The 22,959-nt window shown below is 44.5% G+C and overlaps 1 protein-coding gene across 1 annotated transcript in view; it reads right to left on the bottom strand.

Moving 5' to 3' along the window:
* The window catches only part of LOC140203593 (serine/threonine-protein phosphatase 2A 65 kDa regulatory subunit A beta isoform-like), a 49,608-nt gene that overhangs the window by 20,786 nt on the left and 5,863 nt on the right, over positions 1-22,959 (bottom strand). Inside the window, exons 5-11 of the mRNA XM_072269641.1 lie at positions 22,725-22,957; positions 20,810-20,957; positions 17,827-17,982; positions 14,507-14,621; positions 12,058-12,128; positions 11,009-11,143; positions 5,755-5,928 (exon numbers count right to left, since the gene is read on the bottom strand). Coding sequence (XP_072125742.1) covers positions 5,755-5,928; positions 11,009-11,143; positions 12,058-12,128; positions 14,507-14,621; positions 17,827-17,982; positions 20,810-20,957; positions 22,725-22,957 — 1,032 coding nt within the window. The remainder of the gene's footprint in view (positions 1-5,754; positions 5,929-11,008; positions 11,144-12,057; positions 12,129-14,506; positions 14,622-17,826; positions 17,983-20,809; positions 20,958-22,724; positions 22,958-22,959) is intronic.

Here is a 22,959-nt window from a genome sequence, read left to right on the forward strand (position 1 = left end):
TTCGGCCGCACCAATGCCTTATACAACCTCATCATAACATTCCAGCTCTTAATAATTTGATTAATAAAGGCCAATGTACCAAAAGCTCTCTTTACGACCCTATCTACCTGTGACACTACTTTTAGGGAATTTTCTATCTGTATTCCCAGATCCCTCTGTTCCACTGCACTCCTCAGTGCCTTACTATTAACCCTGTATGTTCTACCTTGGTTTGTCCTTCCAACATGCAATACCTCACACTTGTCTGTATTAAACTCCATCTGCCATTTTTCAGCCCATTTTTCCAGCTGGTCCAAGTCCCTCTGCAGGCTCTGGAAACCTTCCTCACTGTCTACTACACCTCCAATCTTTGTGTCATCAGCAAATTTGCTGATCCAATTTACCACATTATCATCCAGATCATTGATATAGATGACAAATAACAATGGACCCAGCACTGATCCCTGTGGCACACCACTAGTCACAGGCCTCCACTCAGAGAAGTTATTCTCTACTACCACTCTTTGGCTTCTTCCATTGAGCCAATGTCTAATCCAATTTACCACCTCTCGATGTATACCTAGCAATTGAATTTTCCTAACTAACCTCCCATGCGGGACCTTGTCAAAGGCCTTACTGAAGAAAATCTACTTTGTGTTTGCACACCGAAACTGAGAGCGATTTGCTTCCTTAAAACCAAATACATACTAAATCCGGTATGATACAGGAGAGCTTAAGTAAGCTACAGAGAGTTATAAAATTAGTCAGCTCCATCGTGTGCTCCAGCCTCCATATTATCCAGGACATCTTCAAGGAGCGGTGCCTCAAAAAGACACTGTCCATCATTAAGGGCCCCACCAGCCTCTTCTCATTGCTACTACCAGAAAGGAGGGACAATTTGTCTGAAGACACACACTCACTGCTTCAGGAACAGCTTCCTCCCCTTTGCCATACGATTTTTGAGTGGACACCGTACCCATGAACACTACCTCAGTACTCCTGCTAGTTACCGACACAGAGGAGGAATCTACAACAACCAGTTTACAACCAGCACGTCTTTGGGATGGAGGAGGAAATCGGAGCACCTGGCAGAAACAGAGATGAGGAGCGACTCTTCAGCCAGAGGGTGGAGAATCTGTGGAATTCACTTCCATGGACAACCGTGGAGGCCAAGATATTGGGTATAATTAAAATGGAGGCTGACAGGCTCTTCATTAATCAGGGTGTGAAAGGATATGTGGAGAAGGCAGGAGAATAGGGTTGAGAGGGATCACAAATCAGCCATGGTGGAATGTTGGAGCAGACTCAATGGGCTGAATGGACTAATTCTGCTCTCAAGGTCATTTGCTTCCAAACAATTGGTTTATTGATCATTACAGAATATCTGTCTGGTGCTTCCCTCTCCCTTCCCCTTTTCCCAATCAAAGATTCAAAGGTTCACTTATTTTTCTTCAAACATCTCTTTATTGCTTTTACAGAATGAAAAGTAAACACATTCGATCATCCATAGGTTTGAAAGTGCAACAAGGTTAAAGAAAAAGGGAAAAATAAAATACATCAGAAATAAAAGGAAAAACAACGCACAAAAAAAGCAAACACCCGGCCATTAAAAACAAGCTGTCAATTCAATTTGTTACTTTCATCATCCCAAATATTGTTCTCCAGAAACTTGTAGAAAATATCCCAAATTTCCCGACATTTGCCAAGTTTGTTTTTCTGTGATGTAGTTGATCTTTTCTAGAGCAAGATACGAAGTCACTCCTTTCAGCCATTGTGAAAGTCCACTGGTTGTGGGTTTCTTCCATGAATAGGCTATGCAACGTCTGGCTTTCAAAAAACAAATATTAAGCAGAGACCTTGCACTTTTGGAGGTTACAAAGTCCTTTGGATAAATGTTCAGAATACATAATTTAGGATCAAGGAGCACCTTTTTTCCAATAATCTGACTAATCAAATCCAGCACCTTCTTCCAGAAGCAGATTATCTGGGGGCACTCGCACATACAATGGAACAGAGACCCCTTTTAGTGATTACATTTAAAGCATGTGTCTGGAATGTTGGGGTTAAAGTGACAAAACCTGACTGGAGTAATGTACTGTCTGGTTATCCGCTTAGAATGAGTGTTCACTGACTGGGTTTGAACGAAGGAACAAGCTTCTGACCACTCTTTTTCTGACAGATTCTCATGCAAATCAGTTCTCCATGCTTGTAGCATGTTGTTTGATGACTCTTTGCATTTACTTGCAAACAATTTGTATGTAGCCCCCTGGTAAGCCTAGACTCGCTCAGCTCGCTTTCGTCTAGGGGGAGCAGCCTTCAGCCCCGCCAAACGGGGAGATCAGGTCTGTGTGGATGCTGTGTGATGTACCCCACACCGCCAATTAACAGACAGTACGCCATATGCGATTAAATGATTACACTTTATAAGTATTTCTTGGTGATGGGTTAGTAGAAACAAATAGAATAAAGGTGCCAAGTCAGTAACTATCAGTTCGGTGCACACTCGTTGGAGCTCTTACAGAACCGGGTCCCCCTTCCTCCAATCAATGTCCTCTGAACTCCGCCAACCCACGAATGGGACCACCCTCGGTGATCCACCAAACACTCCACACGAGTCTGTCCTCGCCTCCTATCCTCGCTGAAGACCCTGGGCCTCGGACTCCCGCTCGGGGTCCGTGCCGTTGCCCAGCTTACGGCATCTCTCTCCTCGCGTCTCCTCTCTCTGTCCCCATCACGCCTTCTGCCCAAAGCCCACGAAAAAGAATAGCTTACAGACACACAAGAAAGAATACCATCTATCCCAATTGGTTAGCAAATGAATACAATTCCTGTATCAGTAATTATAACCCAAACAAGTTGCTATAGAGAACCACTGTCTCAGCAGTTAATAGTACAGAGAAGCCATTTTATTAGCCTTAGCAAGTAACATAAAAGAAGAAACCCTTACATGTATAATTCAGACACTTGTCCCCTAGCTTCAGATAATTTCAGAGTGATGTCTTCTAGGGTAAATAAAGGAGGGAGCTTCAAACTGTAACTTTGCCTGGACATAATAAAACTTTGCAACTAAAGGCATTTAAAAAAGTGTTTTGTTGGAATTCCATATGTGGCCTTGAGTTCTTCAAAAGACATAAATGAATTGCCATTATAAAGACCAGACACCTTAGCTATGCCTTGGGGCGGCCAAGTTTTAAAACTAGGATCCGCTCTGCCGGGCTGGAGCTATCATTACCAAAGATAGGAGTAAACTGGGATAACTGTGATGTCTCACCCATTTCCGCAAGAGCATCGTGCCAAATCATTATTGTATTTTTTAAGAAAGGGATTTTAGATTGTGTGACCAGGTTTTTCTTATTTGCTGAATACATATATAGTTCTAGAGGGATATTGATCAACTGGGATTCCATTGAGACCCAAGGAGGGGAGTGATCCTTAACAAAATAAAACATTCCTGCTCTAATTTGGGCCGCCCAGAAATACCATATAAGATTTGGTAGCTGTAAGCCACCTCTATCATACGGCAGATATAACAGGGAAAGCCTGAGTCTTGGACATCTATTATTCCAGATGAAATTAGAAAAACATTTCTTTAATAAATAAAAGAAAGAGTAAATAAGTACATAGGGATTGGATAATTATGTCTGCGGGCAGGAGCAAGCATGAACAAATTAGGATATAAACACCTGCAATGGTTGATACTTAGGCTTACATACAACATTTTGGACCAGTGGAAATGGTCCAGAAGGGTTATATGGAAACTATTATTACCATTTTTCTTAACAACTAATTCCATTACTTAGCCTAATTGGTTAGATTTACCACAGTACATAATTATCTATTTAAATGTTTATTTTCCTTTTATATCATCTCAATGTGTACTTAAGAATGTATAAATAATTGTAGTTTTATACATATAAAAAAATGGAAAAGGTTATATGTGTGAAAAAAGTACATGATATTTGTGAATTCCTTATCCAAATAAAAATAAAATTAAAAAAAAATAAATAAAAGAAAGATGATGGAGGAGAAAGTGGGATAGATTGGAAAAGGTACAGGAACTTCAGTAAAATTGACATTTTTAGAACGTTTATGCGTCCAATCAAATTTATGAGCAATTTCGTCCATCTGTTTGTAAGTTGAGTAACTGAGTCTGTGAGAGGGTTATAATTAGTTGGGATAATTTTACCAATAGTAGGAGTAATTTTAACACCCAAATAGGTAAACCCTGTTCTGACAAAATTACGTCATCCATGTACAGGGCTATGCGATGTTCTACATCTCCTATAGTTATTCCTGCTATGTTAGCCTGTTTTCAAATTGCCATAGCAAGTGGCGCAATGGCCAGGATAAACAGGAGGGGAGATCCCTGTCTTGTTCCCCGTTGGAGTTTAAAAGATGCCGAAAAAAGCAGGTTAGTTAAAACTTCAGCCTGTGGGTTAGAATACAGAAGCTGTATCTTAGAAATTTTCCCCCTATTCCACTCCACTCTGTCGAAGGCTTTCTCGGCATCCAATGACAGAATAGCGCTATCAGAGCTTCCAGATTTTTCATAAAGTATATTAAGCACTCTTCGAATGTTGTGGAAGCCCTGCCTTCCCTTACAAACCCATTTTGGTCAGGGTGGACCATTTTTGGCAAGAGTGGCTCCAGCCTCCTAACTAATCCCTTACAGAGAATTTTGAGATCATTGTTCAGATGTGAGATTGACCTATAAGATCCACAAAGGGATGGTGGTTTTCCAGGTTTTAACAGTAGTGTGGTTGCTGCCATATTAAGAGAGGAGGGAAGGGATCCATTGTCAAATGACTCCTGATACATATCAAGCAGAGGTGGTATTAGTTTAGTCTTAAAGATTTTATATATTTCAATCGGAATTTCCATTGGGCCCAGGAGTTTTCCCTCCCTTCATGTTAGTTATAGCTGCAGACAATTCTTTAGCCTCTAAGTTAAACTCCAGTGAGGTCAAGGACGTTTCATCTCGGGGTATAAATTGTAACAAGTCGAGAAATTCCTTTTGTATTTGTGGAGCTGAATCTGAATATTCTGAGCTGTACAGATCTTGGTAAAATCTCAAAAAGATATTGTTTATTTCCTCTGCGACAACCGTTGTCACCCCCTCATCTGATTGTATGGAGTTTATTGCCCTTTCTGTTTGTGTCTGTTTGATGTGCAGGCCAAACGTTCACTTATTATCATGTACAACTCTGAGATTTGTCTTCCCCAGATAGCCATGAAACAAAGAAAAAACATGAAAGTCATTGAATGGCATCCTGATCATCAGCCCCCCCCCAAAACCACCCCTCCCTCCACACAGAAAATGGAACAGCAACAACCCCAGCCCACCCCCCACACAAAAACTAACAGAACATTTTACCCCGAAACACCCTCCCCTCGCACAACAAAATGAAAAGAAACAGACAATATAAAAACAGAATATAAAATCCCTAAGTCTGACAAAGTCCGCAGTCCTTAAACAGGGGTCTAAACCTGATTGTCTAAACCAGAGGTTTCCACCCCTACTTGGTTAATGGTCAATTAAAAAAAAGGTTGGGAGCCCCGAGTCTAAAGTAAGACTACCCATGTCAGTGGGCTACAAGTATAATTGTTACTATCGCACATTTGCTTCTGGTGCAAAAGGAAAGAAGATGTTCAAAGTTATTTCCGTCTTTAAACTAAAGTATCAATTTGATATGGGCAATCATTTCCATTCTGCAAATCATCCATATGGAAGCATTGCTAATAGACTATAAAAACATTTTAGAATAAACCACCCACCAGCAGCCCTGCAAGCAGAGGCATGTACTCGATTATCGCAAGGCGCACTCTCCATTTGGCATCTTCTGCTAATTCTACAATGGCTGGCAGGAGAGACTGTGCTAACTGGTGAATTCCAACAACTTCATTCACGCAGTCCAGATTGGAGATAATGTTCAAACGGACCTCAGGGCACTAGGAAGGAAAGGCAATTTTCTGAGTACAGCAAAGGTGAAAAACATTCATACTGCGAACGCTGTCTGACAAACACACTGGCGCTCCCCAGACTCTCTGCTTTCAAAGTATCATCTTGGACATTTATGAAATATTAATCCCACAAAAGAAATATGAATGCCACTTTCACACTTACAGTACTTAGGCACATGCACATCTAGCCAGGGTGCCAATGACTTTTGCACAGAACTGTACTTGCCAACGTGCAGTGGAGAGCAAGTTTGTAAATCTGGCGGGAGCACAGGATGTTGGGAATGGTGAGAGTGGAGCACCCACGGGAGGGGTATGAGAGAGGTGGCTGAGGTGGACTGCCAGGGGCAGGAGGGTGTGGTGCGAGTGCAGACACACTCAGCCCTGAGAACACAAGCAAGGGCATTTGTTTCCAAACAATTGGTCTATTGGTCATTACAGAATGTCTCTCTGGTGCTTCCCGCTCCCTTCCCCCTTTTCCCAACCAAAGAGTCAAAGGTTTGTTTATGATCAAAGCACATATCCAAATACAACCCTGAAATTTGTCTTCTCCAGATAGCCACGAAGCAAAGAAAGAAGATGAAAGTCACTCAGAGAGAAGCATGAAACCTACACCTCCCCAGCCCTGGTACAAAAAATAATGGCATCCTGATCATCTGATCCCCAAAACTACCCCTCCCGCCACACACAAAATGGAATAGCAACAGCGACCCCCCCCAATCCATCCCCCGCACGAAAAACTAACAGAGCATTTTACCCCCAAACACCCTCCCCTCACACAACAAAACGAAAAGAATAAGGCGATGAAAAAAACAGAATATAAAAACCCTAAATCTGAAAAAGTCCACAGTCCATAAACACAAATGCAGAACCACGATATCATCCTACGCTATCACCGACATTCACCAAAAGAGGGGGACAGGGACACAACTCCCCTCTCCCTGCCCCCTTCCCACTCTCAGTCCACATCAGAGACCCATATCAGACATCTGTGAGGTTTATCATCACTCACAGATGTCAAGAAATTTGATTTTTTTTTGCGGCAGCAGCAGCACAGTGCAGTATATAAGAATTACTACAGGACCGTGCAAAACTCAGACACCCTAGCTATATACACCAGCCTAAGACTTTTGCACAGTACTATACATTATGGTCCAAGTTATGGTCACACGAGCAGTATGCCAGAAATTCGAGAGTCAGTTAGCAGAAGTGAGTGCAGTTGCTTTTATTAAGGAGAAGGTGCTTGGGAAGCTGAAAGTTTTGAAGGTAGTCAAGTCACCTGGACTAGATGGGCTACACCGCAGGGTTCTGAAAGAGGCAGCTGTAGAGATTGGGGAGGCATTAGTAATAATCTTTCAAGAGTCATTAGAATCTGGAATGGTTCCAGAGGACTGGAAATTTCCAAATGTCACTTCACTCTGAAGGGAGGGAGGCAAAACACATGAAACTATAGGCCCTTCAGCCTGACTTCAGTGGTTGGGAAAATGTTGGGAGTCCATTATTAAGGACGAGGCTCCCAGTACTTGGAGGTGCATGGTTTCCTTAAGGGGAAATTACAGGCAGGATAGAGAAAGGAGGGTCAGTGGATGTTGTTTACTTGGAGTTTGACAAGATGCCGCACATGAGACTCCTTAACAAGTTAAGAGCCCATGGTATTACAGAAGATATCCTAGTAAAGATAGAAGATTGCCTGACTGACGGGAAGCAAAGAGTTGCAAATGAAAGGGGCCTTTTCTGGTTGACTGCAGGTGACCATTAGTGTTCCACAGGGGTCGGTATTGTGACCGTTTCTTTTCAAGCAGATGTCAATGATCTGGACAACGGAATTGATGGCTTGGTGGTCACATTTGTGGATGATACCAAGATAGGTGGAGGGGCAGAGAGTCTGTAGAAGGACTTGATAGATTGGGAGAATAGCAAGGCAGTGGCAGTTGGAATATACTGCACTGACCGAAAGTGTTTCTGGTAGGTAGGATTCCTCAGCCTTGGGCGGCAGCCCGCTTAGGAGAGGGAAAACCCTGATTTTAAACCTCCACTGCCTTGCAGTCATGCCCACCCATGGGAAAGGCTTTGGGGGTAAACCCCTAAGGCAGTTTGATGTTGTTTACAGCTTCACTCCGGCAACCTCTGCGATGACACTGGTGCCGAGCTGTATTGGCGCTTGCCCTTCCCTTCGACAACATGAGTGATGTGGAGAGGGGGAGCCTGCTGCATGGGAAGAGCCGGTCCTTCAAACCTTCCTGCCCAGGAGAGGACACAGTCCACCAGAGGCACAAACCCATCATCCCCGGGATCGAAGGGTGCCTACTACCAGAAACGTATGGCCATGCACTTTGGTAGAAGGAGTAAAGACGTGTACTATTTTCCAAATGGGCAGAAAATTCAGAAATCAGACGTGCAAAGGAAATTGGGAGACCTCGTGCAGGGTTCCCTAAACGTTATCTTGCAGGCTGAGTTGGTGGTACAGAAAGAAAATGGAATGTTGGCATTCATTTTGAGAGGACTAGAAAAGATATAAGGGTAATGCTGAAGCTTTATAAGGCATTGGTCAGAACGCAGTTGGGGGTATAGTGAGCAGCTTTGGGCCCTTTATCTAAGATGTGCTGATATTAGAGAGGGTTCACGAGTATGATCCTGGGAATGAAACATACAGGAGGAGTGCTTGACGGCTCCGGCTCTGTCCTCGATGGAGTTCAGACGGGAAGGAAGAGGGGTGAATCTCATTGAAACTTATGGAATATTAAGAGGCCTAGAACAGAGAGGAGGTTTCCTGTGACCAGAGGGCACAGCCTCAGAATAGAGGGACGTCCATTTAGAACAGAGCTGAGAGGAAATTTCTTCAGGAAAGGGCGGTGGATCTGTGGAATCCATCAACGCTGAAGGCTGTGGAGGACGAGTCATTGGGTATACCTAACGTGGAGGGTGACAGGTTCTTGATTAGTCAGGGTGTTAAAGGTTACGGGGGAGAAGGCAGGAGAATGGGGCCGAGAGGGTAATAAGCCAGCCATGATGGAATGGCTAAGCAGACACGATGGGCTGAGTGGCCTAATTCTGTTCCTGAGTCTTAATTTATTGTCCGTTCACTCTCCCTGAGTGCAGGCGAGCTCCTCGGGAGGGCCATGGGAGGAAACAATGGTCATTTTGTGAAAAGCTGCATTTCACAAAAGAAAAACACTTGAATTTCTGCGTTTGAGAAATCTTTCTGCACCTTTGGCATAAATAGATGCAAGATACTAATTACTATTAAATTATCCAACAGTTCAAATCATGATTCGGCAGGCTTTTTTCTTGATTTCATTTCAAACTAACAAATAATTCAAGGCTTGAGTTAACAGCTGCCAATTTGAAGATGTACACTTTGAATCTGTCAGCTGTGCCTGGAAAATCGAGGCATTTCTGACATTTGGGGAATCTTTTCGGGTGTAGCACATGAAGGGAATCAAGTCTGCAGACATTGGAAATCCAGAGCAATTCACCCAAAACGCTGGAGGAACTCAGCAGCTCAGGCAGCATCTATGGGAATGAGTAAACAGTCGGTGTTTCAGGCCGAGGCCTTTTATCGGGACTGTAAAGGGAGGCAGAAGATGCTAGGATATAAAGGTGAGGAGAGGGGAAGGAGGCCAGCTGGAAGGTGTTAGGTGAAGACAGGTGGGTGGGAAAGGTCAATGGCTGGAGAAGAAAGAATCTGAGAGAGGAGAGGAGAAGAGAGTGGACCACAGGAGAGATGGAAGGAGGTGGGGACCCAGGGAGAAGTAATAGACAGGTGAGAAGTAAAAGCTCAGAGTGGGGAATTGAGGAAAGAGAGGAGAGGGGAGAGATTTTTTTTACATTTTTAAAAATAATCTTAATTCTGTAAAAATAATGAAAGAATGCAAATTTCCATATAAATTAAAAAATCCAGAATTTGCACATGCAACAGTTTTGTTTAAGTTCACGCCAAAATAAACAAGGAACTTGATGGATGGAGAAATAACAGCTCCATCACACCATTAACCGATTCATCTTTAATCCAATATGCACTCAGATTACAAACCAGCTCACATCACTGCTTCTAAAGAACGCACTGCACATTTGCTCTTATCTGAAGCTCTCAAACTAAAAGAACAGTTCGAGAGACTCCGGTGGAAGAAACAGTTGTTATTCCATTCATGATTCATAAAAGCATAAGAAATCGGAGCAGGAGTAGGCCATCCGGCCCATCAAGCCTGCCCCGCCATTCAGTAAGATCATGGCTGACCTGTCCATAAACTCAGCTTCATCTACCTGCCTTTTCCCCATAACCCTTAATTCCCCTACTATCTATCCTCTCCAGCCCTTTACCTTTCCCACCCATCACCTGCCTTCAACTCCCCTCCCCTACACACCAACCTTTCCCATCACCTGGTCTACCTATCACCTACCAGCTTGTACTCCCCCCATCCTCCCAACCTTCTTATTCTGGTGCCTTCCCCCTTCCTTTCCAGTCCTGACGAAGGGTGTCAGCCCAAGGGTTCATTCCCCTCCATAGATGCTGCCTGACCTGCTGAGTTCCTCCAGCATTGTGTGTGTGTGTATGTGTGTGTGCACGCGTGTGGCTGTGGATTGCCAGCATCTGCAGAATCTGTGATTATAACACTTTAGAATGCTGGACATCACCGCACAGCTTCAAGCAAACGGCAGTTACAATGTTTGTCAACAGGAAAGAAAGCAGATGAACATGGGCCAACTGCTGTCCCCTTCCAGGAATCGATATCAGTGAGAGTAAAAGCCTAGACACATCAGTCTGTGTTGCAACACGTCCCATTCTGGCACACTTATCCAGATACCTGTATCTTGTGGTGGAGCATGGACTGCTCGTCACCTTCAGCAGATGTACAAGTTCCAGAGACGACAACCAACTTTTTGATCGCCTGATGAACAATAAGCGACCTTTCCTCAGCACTCTGGACTTGACAACAGCTTCCAAACAGCACACAGAAGAAAGCTCTCCATTGGTGTTTGCCTGATTTCGGTAGGCTAATCAAATATTATCCACGATGGCCACCAGTCACGCAAGGGGTATGTTAAAGTTTGTACTTCATGATAAAATTACCTTCTCTTTGAGCTGAGCCAAGACCAGGGGAAGCAGGTGCTCAACAGTGCTGTCCTTGCCCAGGATGGTGGACAAGCCCATAATAACAGAGGCCAGAGCTGACTTCACGTGTTGATTGGTGTCAGACACAAGTTCCTGGAAAAGAAACACAAAAAATGATCAAATGAAAACCCAGACAGGTATCTCAGTCAACACGCACAAAATGCTAGAGGAACTCAGCAGGCCAGGCAGCACCTACAGAAGCGTCGACTGTACTGTTCCCCATAGAAGCTGCCTGGCCTGCTGAGTCCCTTCAGCATTTTGTGTGTGTTGCTCGGATTTCCAGCATCTGCAGATTTTCTCTTGTTTGTCATTAGATATCTCAGTCATGATGCCATCCTGCTCCACGTTCTTATGATCCACCTGGTCAGTCATGGATCATTCTTAAATAATTTCTTTTACAGTTTGATATTCTAGTTTATATAAATCATGGAACAGAACCGGCCCCATAACCCACAATGTTATACTTAAATTCCTAATCAAGTGGGCAATCTAATCTGCACGATGTCCATATTCTTCCGTTTTCCTCACATTCGTGTGCTTATCTAAACGTCATTAAAAGTCCCCGATATATCTGCCTCTACCATCACTCCATGCAGCCAACACCATGTTAAAAAACCAGCAACACACACAAGATGCTGGAGGAACTCAGCAGGCCAGGCAGCACCTATGGAGAAAAGGACAGTCGACATTTCAGTCCAAAACCCTTCGGCAGAACTCAGCCCTTTGGGAGAGGGGGAGGGAGCAGGAGAGGGGGATGGGGAGGGAGTGGGAGAGGGGGATGGGACAGGAGAGGAGAATGGGACGGGAGAGGGGGCAAGATGTGACTTGTGCTTGGACACTGAGCTTTTCCAGTTACAAGCAGTTCACACTGATAAATGGTGCCTGAATCCTCGTTTCAGACCCACCCAAAATACTGAGGGACTTTTTCCTGAAGTGAATGAGATGAGTTGCTACATTAATTTTAGATAGACTGTATAACCAGCCAAGAATTTGAGAAGGCATATTACCTTAACATACGGCAAGATGTGACATATTATGACAGTCTCCCTGCAATCTACTGGCAAGTTTTCACAGAAATCTGCAAGATAGAGTACTGCATGTTAGAGAGTTATTCTCAAACAAAACAATGGAGTCAGAGAAAAGTACAGCACAGAAATAGGCCCTTCAGCCCATCTATTCTGTGCCGATCCATTTAAATTGCCTACTCCCATCAACCTGCATCTGGACCATAGCCCTCAATACCACTACCATCTGCGTACCCATCCAAACTTCTCTTAAACGTTGAAATCGAGCTTGCACGCACCACTTGCGCTGGCAGCTTGTTCCACACTCTCACCACAATGATAAATCAATAAAGTTTAACAGATTAAGCAATTGCTGAAAAGCATCTGCCTTAATATTTGTATCTTCTCACAAGATAGTGGCAAGAGAAAACATACATTCTGAAGCACTATTTAAGTCGCACAAGGAAAAGCAAGGCCAGCACCTACAGTGTAAACATCAAGAGTCAGCACAGGTTCAATTTTGGTACATCTGTACATTTTCCCTGGAGTAAACCCCGAGGGAAAAATCCGGAGCCGGATTCTCCGAGGCAATCCTACGTTGAGTTCAACGCTGACTGGCAACTCCTGCGATGCCACTGGTACCAAACTGTATCGGTCTCTGCCGATCCTTTGGACTCATCAGATGCGTGGAGAGGGGGAGCCTGCTACATGGGCAACAGCTTACTCTCCATATCATACTGCCCTGGCTTACGTATCACGTAGACAGCTGCACGTAACATCCATGGTGGACCCTGACCAACGGAGGGCCTCGGGTTAGGCAGTCAGTGGTACAAACGTAAAGAACAGCATTCACTCTTTTTCACAATCTCACAACCTTTCAAGACTCTGCACAAGCAATGAAGTGCAATTTGTAAGGAGCAGCCACCATCGAAACATGAAGTCAAGTGGCACACAATTCCTTTCCATTTGCTGTCATCCAGTTCTGGGATCAGATCAGGATGCCAAAGGGGAGGCATGCTGGCATGCTGTTCTCACTTGGAGAAGTGTCACCTGGATATGTGGTACCACATTAAATAGAGTCATAGAAAAGCACAGCGCAGAAAAGGCCCTTTGGCCCCTCTCGTCCATTCTGAACAATTCAAACTGTCTACTCCCATCTGCTTGCACCAGGTCCATAACACCACCACCACCCCCATATTCCTACTATCCATGTACCTATTCAAACTTCTCTTAAATATTGAAATCAAAACTGCATGGACCACTTGTGCTGGCAGCTCGTTCCACTCTCATGACCCTCTGTGTGAAGAAGTTTCCCCTCATGTTCCCCTTAAGCTTGTCACCTTTCACCCTTAACCCATGACCTCTGGTTGTAGTCCAACCCAATTTCAGTGGAAAAAACCTGCTTGCATTTATCCCATCCATACGCCCCCATAATATTGTACCTCCATCAAATCTCCTCTCAGTCTTCTGCATTCTGAAGAATACAGTCCTAACCTATTCAATCTTTCCTTCTAAGTCAGGTCCTCCAGACCAGGAAACATCCTTGTAAATTTTCTCTGCATTCTTTCAACCTTGTTTACATCTTTCACAGGAGTTCAAAGTTCAGGGGTGTCCAGGGAAGGGGTCGCACCTCTGGTGAAGGGGCTTGTCGTGTCCATTCCGGGGCAGCTCACTCACCTTTGCTCCCCACCGGACACTCATCTCTCCCCTGTGGCTGCAAGCAGCCATTTGCACGTGACAGCAGTCTCATACTCCAGTGAGATTCGGACAAGCCAGTCCTAGCATGCAAAGTCAGCCTCAGCGGACTGGGCGGGTGCGATCTACAGTAAAGCCCAACGGCCAGGAAGGTGGCTCTGCATCGCACTGTGGAGAGCGAGGGGCATGAAAAGACACAGAAAGCGTCCTGGTCATCCACTGCAAACAAGAAGACCCCTGTTTCTTCTGGCGCTTGTTCATACCACTGGACCCGGACTTCTGAGGCCAAGAGAGTGGAACTGCCACAGTGCAAAGGCTTTTCCATTTTAAAAACTCTCCCGCACAGGTTTCCTGTCATTGTCAGACAAAATGTGCAACCACCATGCGTACTATACACAACCTTGACATTTGTCTCCTTACAGGCAGCCACAAAGCAAAGGAACCCAACAGAACCCATTAAAGACAGAAAACCATCAATCACACAATGCGCAGGAAAAAAAGACAAATTGTGCAGACAAGAAAAGTAAGCAAATAATGTTCAGGACTGCACTGCAAAATGCCAGGTTGTACAGCTGGATCAAAGGCCTCGTCTCCACTAGGAAAGTTACAGGCACAGATTGCAGTGTCATTGCCCAGAACAAGAGTCTATTAATGAAGTAATTGATAGTTGTTTCTGCTGCCAGAAAGTTGTCACTGTGCTTCACCAACAACATCTTAAACCGGATGGAAAAGACAAGAATGAGAATTCCCAACCAACCTTTAACTTTGTTGGCCCCAGCTGCTCGCACTTCAGCCTCACAATCTTTCAACAGGTTTTGGAAAGCAGGAACCAGATCATTTTCCACAATTTCAGGACCCACGGTTTTCTGAAGCTTTAAAGGCAAGAGAAACCAAATGAGTAACAAAGATAGAGTGGGTTTCAATAGCAGCAATCTGTGCATTAACACGTGAACAGAGGAATCACAAAGACAACACCATCTTTCTTTTCCACGCTCGTGTCGCTGCTGCCATCAGGTAGAAGGTGCAGGAGCCTCAGGACCCTCACCACCAGGTTCAAGAACAGTTACTACCCCTCAATCATCAGGTAGAAGGTACAGGAGCCTCAGGACCCACACCTCCAGGCTCGAGAACAGCTATTACCCCTCAACTATCTGGTAGAAGCTGCAGGAGCCTCAGGACCCACACCACCAGGTTCAAGAACAGTTATTACCCCTCAACCATAAGGATCTTGAACTACAGGGGATCAGTACACTTAATCAATTGAGATGTTCCCACGAGCAATGATCTTACTTTAATTACTCTTTATCTTGTTATTTCATACTCTTGTTATTTATTGCTATTTATTTATATTTGCATTTGTACTTTATCTTTTATTGATCCTGTTTACAGTTACTATTCTATAGAAATTGCTGAGTATGCCCACAGGAAAATGAATCTCAGGGTTTTATGTGGTGACATGTATGTACTCTGAAAATATGAACTTCAAAATTAAAAATCTGAACTATACTTTAGCTACAGACTTCATTGCAAGATTAGTTTATACGTGATCTTGAGCATAGAAAGTGCCTTTTGTGATGGTCTGTCATTAGCAATGATAGCAGAACTTTATAAATACAATAAACTCTGTATCGTTCTAATGCAATTGTTTTCCAATAATGGGTTGGTGCCAATTTCACAAGTGCTCTGGCAACCTTTATCTTGTTCTGGCATATTTCCCCTTCCTTTCCAGTCCTGATGAAAGGTCTTGGCCCAAAACGTCAACTGTTTATTCACTTCCATAGATGCAGCCTGACCTGCTGAGTTCTTCCAGCATTTTTGTGTGTGTTACCTTATATGGAGCTTATTTTTGAACACGGGTTAGTTATCGTATAAAGACAGACAATATAAAGTCTTTGCCTGTTCCAAGGGTAACAATCCTAAGATGACAAAATGGCTGTGTTTTCTGTGTGCTTTTGAACACTGGTCCATCTGTAATTTGCTTTAATTTTCGATCAGGTTTACAGTTTTTAATTATGTAATTTTATCATGGGTGACAGGGTGGAAATACATCTCTACCAAGAGACATGTAAGGCGTTCCTTCCCTCCGCTAGCCTGCAGGTCACCCTTGGGCAAGGTGTAGCACCTGCTTAGCCAACCCCACCCCCCCAATCAGGGTCACGTGAAGCCATGGGGTAAGAGGAAAGAAACCCAGAGAAATGTTGCCATTGTGTTCACATGTTTATCAATGAGTGGATACCCCATGCTCTGGTAAAGAAATAAATGAGTGGGGAGAAAAAGGGAATGGTCAGATAAATGGTGTCCATTTAGAAGCAGCATTCTTTAGTGTTACCCAGGTAAAACAGCTGTAATGATCTATCCTTGATAAAATATCCACAGATAAACCAGCTGCTTCAGTACAGATTTTACACTCATACAGAACAGAAAGATTTAATCTCAATGCTTTGGGGTGGGACCAGATTTTCCTGGCCTAAAGAGACGGAATTTTAAATTTTTAAAGAAAGGCAAAGTTGAGAAAATATTGTCGTTGATGGCTCTGAATCCGAAAGTATGGTACACAGACAACAACGTGAGCAATTGTAATCAGCTAATTTCTCAGGTCAAAAGAAACAACTAAATAATGTTATTTAATCATTAAATAATGCTTCTTAATTGTTAAATAATGTTAACCTGATTGTTAATGTTTGCAATTAACCTATGTAGGCAATGTGCCTTTATTTTGAGGACTTGTATTACATTGTGGTGAGAAAAGCACGGAGATTTCAGTTGATCCGAGTGTTTTCCCAGGCTGGGAAAGCCTAAGACTAAAGGGCATAGATTTAATTGGAGACACAGAACAGAACAAGCTGTTCCGGCCCTTCAAACGGCACCGCCAGTAACCCACCAACTTGTGCAACAATCTACAATGACCCTTTAACCTACTAACCGGAATGCTTTTGGACTGTGCGAGGAAACCGGAGCACCAGGAGGAAGCCTGAGGCAACAAGTTTTATACTGAGAACAAAGACCATCTGGTTCAAAAAACATAAACACACAGGAGATTCTGCAGATGCTGGAAACTTAACACAAAATACTGGAGGAACTCAGCAGGCCAGGCAGCATCTATGGAAATGAAATAAACAGTCGATGTTTCGGGCCAAGACTGCTCTTCAGGGCTATAAATCTGCCGATGACACAACTATTGTTGGCAGAATTTCAGATGGTGACAAGGGGCCGAAGAGGAGTGAGATAGATCAGCTGGTTGAGTGGTGTGGCAACAATCTGGCACTTTGTCAGTCAGACCAAGGAACTGATTGTGGACCACAGGAGGGTGAAGTTGAATCACCACCTCCCTACACCATACCTGGTTTGTGTGAAGTCAGCAGTGGGAAGGAACCAGCGAAGTCCAGTCCATCAAAATTTTAATTAAATTAATTAATTAATGCCCTACATCACAAAATTTACCACAATGACAGTAAAACCAATGATTGTGGACGTCAGGAAGGGGAAGTCAAGGGAACATACGTCAGTCCTAATCAAGGGGACTGTGGAAAGGGTGAGTAATTTCAAGTTCCTGAGTGTCAAAGTCTCTGAGGATCGTCCTGGCTTTTCAACCTTCCGGCTCATTTTTAAACAGAACTGAAGTTCCCCTTAACTTCCTCCAGTCAAAAGTGAAAAATATCAGTGTCATCAACCTGTGCACGTGCTGAATCCCCAGATCCCTGGCACTATGCCAACAAGTTTGTTCTAAACCCCTGTCACAGGATTATCCTTCAGATACACTGAAAAAGATCTGAGCTCAATTCAGACCAACTTTGTTCTATTTCAGATCCATGTTTAAAAACAGGCTAATTAAATGAATCTGGAAAGAAATCTCAGCACCTTTTGGCATGTCAGTCAATTATATTAAAAATACGCAGGTGCTTGATTTAATGATTTTTTAAAACTATATTAGAGGAACTAATCGTGTTTTCATGACTTTTGACAGAATCAGAAGGGATTCCAGCTGGAACAGAAAACTTAAAGACTAGCTTTAAAACATAAATGCACCATATCATCATACCAAAGAGATGCATTTTGTGCTTTAGCAATAACACGTACCTCAGAAAACTTGTCTGCCACCACATAGCGAACACGCCAGGATTCATCGCCCACTGCCTGCCGGAGGGTCGGCATCACCAACGCTTCCAGGTCTTCCTGGGGCAGCAGCTGGGCTATGCTCACACAAGCCTCAACTGCCAACAGCCTCACCGAATCCTGTGAAAAAGATGTTCAAACCGGGTTTGAGCTGGTTCTTCATTAAAAAACAAAATTAATTTCCTGAAGTTAACATTAGGAAGAACTAATCTCATCAAAAAAATCATAAAAATAAATACTGACAATATAACAATTGTTTCCCAGATGATATCCGTTCAGATCACCTAGAAAGTAGCAACAGGTTTCATTACTTTGCAATGTGTGCTGGAATCTTCCCAGGATACAAGTACTGGAATGGAAATTTGGAGTGTATCAACATGCAACCTTTGATGGAAGCATTCCTTGGATTAGTATATTAGCAAATGTCATGACAGTGCAAAAATTTATTGATAAATCAATTTTCTTTCTCCTGCTCTTGAAGCACCATTCTCTGCTGAGTGAATCTCCAAGCTAATCACCCAAGTGGTCACTTTTCACCGTAGGATGTAGGAGCTGAATTAGGCCATTTGGCACATCGAGTCTCCTCTGACATTTCATCATGGTTGATCCATTTCACCTTCAGCCCAATCTCCTGCCTTCTCCCCATATCTCTTCATCGAAACAGGGAAATCTACAGCACTTTACAGGCTATCCAGCCCCAAAGTTGTGCCGACCAAGTAACCTACTCGAGAAACTGCCTAGAATTTCCCTACCGCATAGCCCTCTATTTTCCTAAGCTCCATGTACCTATCTATGAGTCTCTTAAAAAACCCTGTATCCATCTCTACCACCTTTGTTGTCAGTGCATTCCACACACCCACCACTCTCTAGGTGAGAAACTTACCTCTGATGTCCCCCTTATACCTACTTTCAAGCACCTTAAAACTATGCCCCCTCATGTTAGCCATTTCAGCCCTGGGAAAAAGTCTCCGGCTATCCACACGATTAATACCTCTTATCATCTTACACGCTTCAACCAGGTCACTTCTCATGCCCTGACTAATCAAGAATCTATCAACCTCTCTGCCCTGAATATACCCAATGACTTCTCCTCTGTGACAATGAATTCCACAGATTCTCTGGATAAGGAAATCCTTCCTCATCTCCATTCTAAATGGACAAACCTCTGCTCTGAGATTGCTTCCTCTGGTCTTAGGCTGTCCCACCATAAAAAACATCCTCCCCATATCCACTCTAGAGGCCTTTTAGTATTTGACAGGTTACAATGAGATCCCTCCCCCTCATTCTTCTGAATTCAAATGACTACAGGAACAGAGCCATCGAATGCTCCTTGAACGACAAGCCTTTCAATCCTGGACCTTTCAATCACTTTCGTGACCCTCCGTTGAACCCACTCCTGTCTTGGCAAACCCTTTGTTAGATAAGGGGCCCAAAACTACCTTCAATATTCCAAGTGAAGCCTTATAAAATGTGAACATTACATCCTTGTTTTGATACGCTAGCCATCATTGGTGGGGTCTGAACCTGGAGCAAGTGTGAACATCTCCTTGGCTACAGATGTGAAGGTTTATTTCCAGGAGTCACTGGACAGTAACCAGAAGAGAAGCTTACTCAACACCAAGGAGCACACGTCCAACCGTTAACCAGAAGCTAGGTGAGGGTCAAAGTGTCCATCCCAGCTCCCCTTCAGCGTACCATTTCTGTACGACTCTGGCTCCTTAGTACACGAGGATACTGCGGACTGCGTCAAGCCTTTTGCCCGGGATACTTTAGGTTGGAGGAATATGAAAGGACACACACTGATTAAACAGTTCGCTCTTCAGGCAAAAGCCTCAAGATAACCACCTTCTTGGAGGAGCATCTCCAGCTGGAGTACTGGAATGGTGTAATCATGCCAATAGATTGACAGGCACTGCTTCCATCTGCTGTGGACAAAGGAAGTTTATAAAGCAGGGGCTCCCAACCTGGGGCCCCTCGGTTGATGGTAGGGGGTCGATGGCGTAAAAGAGGGTTGTGAACCCCGGTTACAAAGGTGAACAGATGGTGCAGACCACGACAACAGAAACTTTGCAAGCAGGAAGTGGCATTAACAAGGCGTAGCATATTGAGTACATGGACGTATTAACCGGATGCAACTCAGTTCTTTGCCACGGACACACCATCCGTACTAATCTTTCCCACCTCCAGCTCATCCATACAGTAAAATGCAAGCGGTAATGTGGGGTGGGGGGGGGGTGGAATTGCTCCAGTGAGCGGAATGACAGACAGCCTGTTAGCGGAACGAGCCAAGTGCTCTCCGTTATTTCACACACTGCCATGACGTGTGGGATACAGAGGCTCCTCAGTACAAGCAATTGATACACATGTGACATAAAGCCAAGGTGACAGCAGCAGCTTCAGCAAGATAAATCATGACAAGCCATGGGGAATAAGATCATCTTTCTTCACTATAATCCACGCTTCCTTCATCCACGTCACCTGCATTCCCACCCCACAAGCCTTTCCAGCGCATCAGTGTCTGTAGCCCCCACCACCCACAATAGACTCCTAGACTAATCTCAATCCTCCGCTATCTGCAAGAGGTCTCTGCCACTAATCACACCCCACTTTCCCCACCCCACCCTTCAGGGTTCCACGCCACTCATTCATCCTTGTCGCTCTCCCCGAAAGCAAGACAAGGTCTACAGTCGCCCATTTGCCTCCGTTCAGGGCTGCAAACAGTTCTTGCAGGCGAAGCGGTGCTTTCCTCTCGGGGCTATTCGCTGTATCTGGAGCTCCTGCCGTGGCCTCCTCGACATCGGAGGACCAACACAGATGGGGTTGGGGGGGCGGCTTCTTCAACGAGCACCTTCTCTGGTTCCGCTGCGACAGCCGGGGTATCCCAATGGCCACCCACTTCAATTCGACTTCCCGCTGCCACCCCAGTATCTGCTCTACAACTACATACCTGCTCATCAGAAGCCAGGGAAGTGAAGAGGGGTATAATGTCACTTTTCAAAAACTCCAGCTCCACAACCTTTGCAAATTCACCCAACTTTGATGCTGCTGCCTGGCGGACCACTGGTGTGTCATCTGAGCACAAGCTGTGGAAAAGTCTGCAGAAAAAATAAAATTAAAGGTCACATAGGAGTAGTCGCCCATTGATGCAGAACTTAACAATTCGCAAGCAGAAATACAAGCACTAAAAATTGACATTTTTGCAATTAATGTTTCTAAATCAGAAGCTACTAAAATATTTTGCTAAACCCATCATCATTATGTGCTGTGTCATATGCTATGGGTGGTCACGGTCTTTCCATGACCCTGATTGTTCTCCGTAAAGTTTTCTACAGAAGTGGTTTGTCATTTCCGCCTTCTGGGCAGTGTGTGTCTGTACAAGGTGGGTGACCCCCAGCCCATTATCAATGCACTTCAGAAACTGTCTACCTGGCGTCAGGTGTCGCATAACCGGGACTTGTGATCTGCACCGGCTGCTCATCCACCACCTGACCCCATGGCTTCACCTGACCCTGATCGGGGCGGGGGCGGTCGGGAGGGGTCAATGGTATCGAAGCAGGAGCTACACCTTGCCCAAGGGTGGCCTGCAGACCAGCAGAAGGAAGCCTTACACCTCCTTTGGTAGAGACGCATCTCCACCACACCACCCAAAAATCCAATATTTGTGGTATTCAGATTTTATCCTGAGAAATACTTCAAGATAGCAACAGAATATAGAAATTTACTGCACATTACAGGCCCTTCAGCCCACAATGTTGTGCTGACCACGTAACCTACTCTAGAAGCTGCCTAGAATTTCCCCACCATACAGCCCTCTCTTTTTCTGAAACAACTGACTGTGTCTGAAAGTTTACACAAATGACGCCACAAAAAATTTTAATTCAGGGAGTAAAGCGGCTGGAAGTGAACCCCAGATGTGGGACTCCTGCACTTGGAGCAGAACAGAGCCATTGGTTGTGGACTGCAGGGGCACACAGTTACCAAAGCAACCTTCTCGTCCGACAAAACTCAAACACCTCCGAACAAGTGAAATCCTCTGCGCGCCAGATTAATCAAAATGGCCCTGAAGCAGAGCAACAGGCTTGACAAGACACGGCTCTCAAAAAGAGCACGCCTTTGTAAATGACAAGGCCACTTCAACCCCACAGCCGAGAGTAAGCGATGAGCACCACTCGACTATGATGCACCTCGGCTTTTGCTCCTTCCTCACTAAAAACACACAAAAAACCTTCAGTTTATGTCATTAAAAACAAAAATGCCACACTTTCTGTGCTATTTTGGGGCTGATTATTCTCTAAACTAGAAACTTCTACCCACTCAGTTAAAACAAGGTCCCGTCCACCATGGTGGTAGCATGTTATCGCCAATAAAACCAAATTATACCGAAATTGGGTGGCAGGAAGGAAATACGTCCCTGCCAAAGGAGGTGTAAGGCACTCCTTCCCTCCACTAGCCTGCAGGTCACCCTAGGGCAAGGTGTAGCACCCGCTTAGCCTCCCCGATCAGGACTATGTGAAGCCGTGGGAGCAGGTGGTGGACGGTTGTATGAGCAGCAGGTGCAGATCTCAACTCCTGACACTGACACCAGGCAGACAGTCTCTGAAGCGTATTGATAATGGGCTGGGGGTCACCCGTCTTGTAAAGACACACGCTGCCCAGAAAGAAGGCAATGGCAAACCACTTGTGTAGAAAACTTCGCCAAGAACAATCCTGTCCATGGAAAGACCCACGATCGCCCACACCATACGACACGGTACATAATTAGCGATACTACAGGATGTAGATTTTCTACAATAATACTGTAATATTCCTAGCCAACTTCAATCATGTTCATCTCCAGCATTCCAAGGGAGGAAAGTACTTACTGACGCAGCTCGGTCTTTACACAGCTGGATACCCGAGGGTAGCAGACACTGAAAAGGCTGCATGCCGAAGTCCTGGACGTGAACCAGTCACCACAAGTCAGGCGCTTGACCAGTGGCACAAAGTGGACTTCTAGGTCTGCAGGAGAGTGCTCGTGGGAGATGGCTCGCAGTGAATCGATGGCTTTATTTCGTACTACCGATTTTTCCACCGTTGCCAGGTTCTCCAAGGGAGGCT

Source organism: Mobula birostris, chromosome 10 (assembly GCF_030028105.1).
Source record: "Mobula birostris isolate sMobBir1 chromosome 10, sMobBir1.hap1, whole genome shotgun sequence".
Taxonomy (NCBI): domain Eukaryota; kingdom Metazoa; phylum Chordata; class Chondrichthyes; order Myliobatiformes; family Myliobatidae; genus Mobula; species Mobula birostris.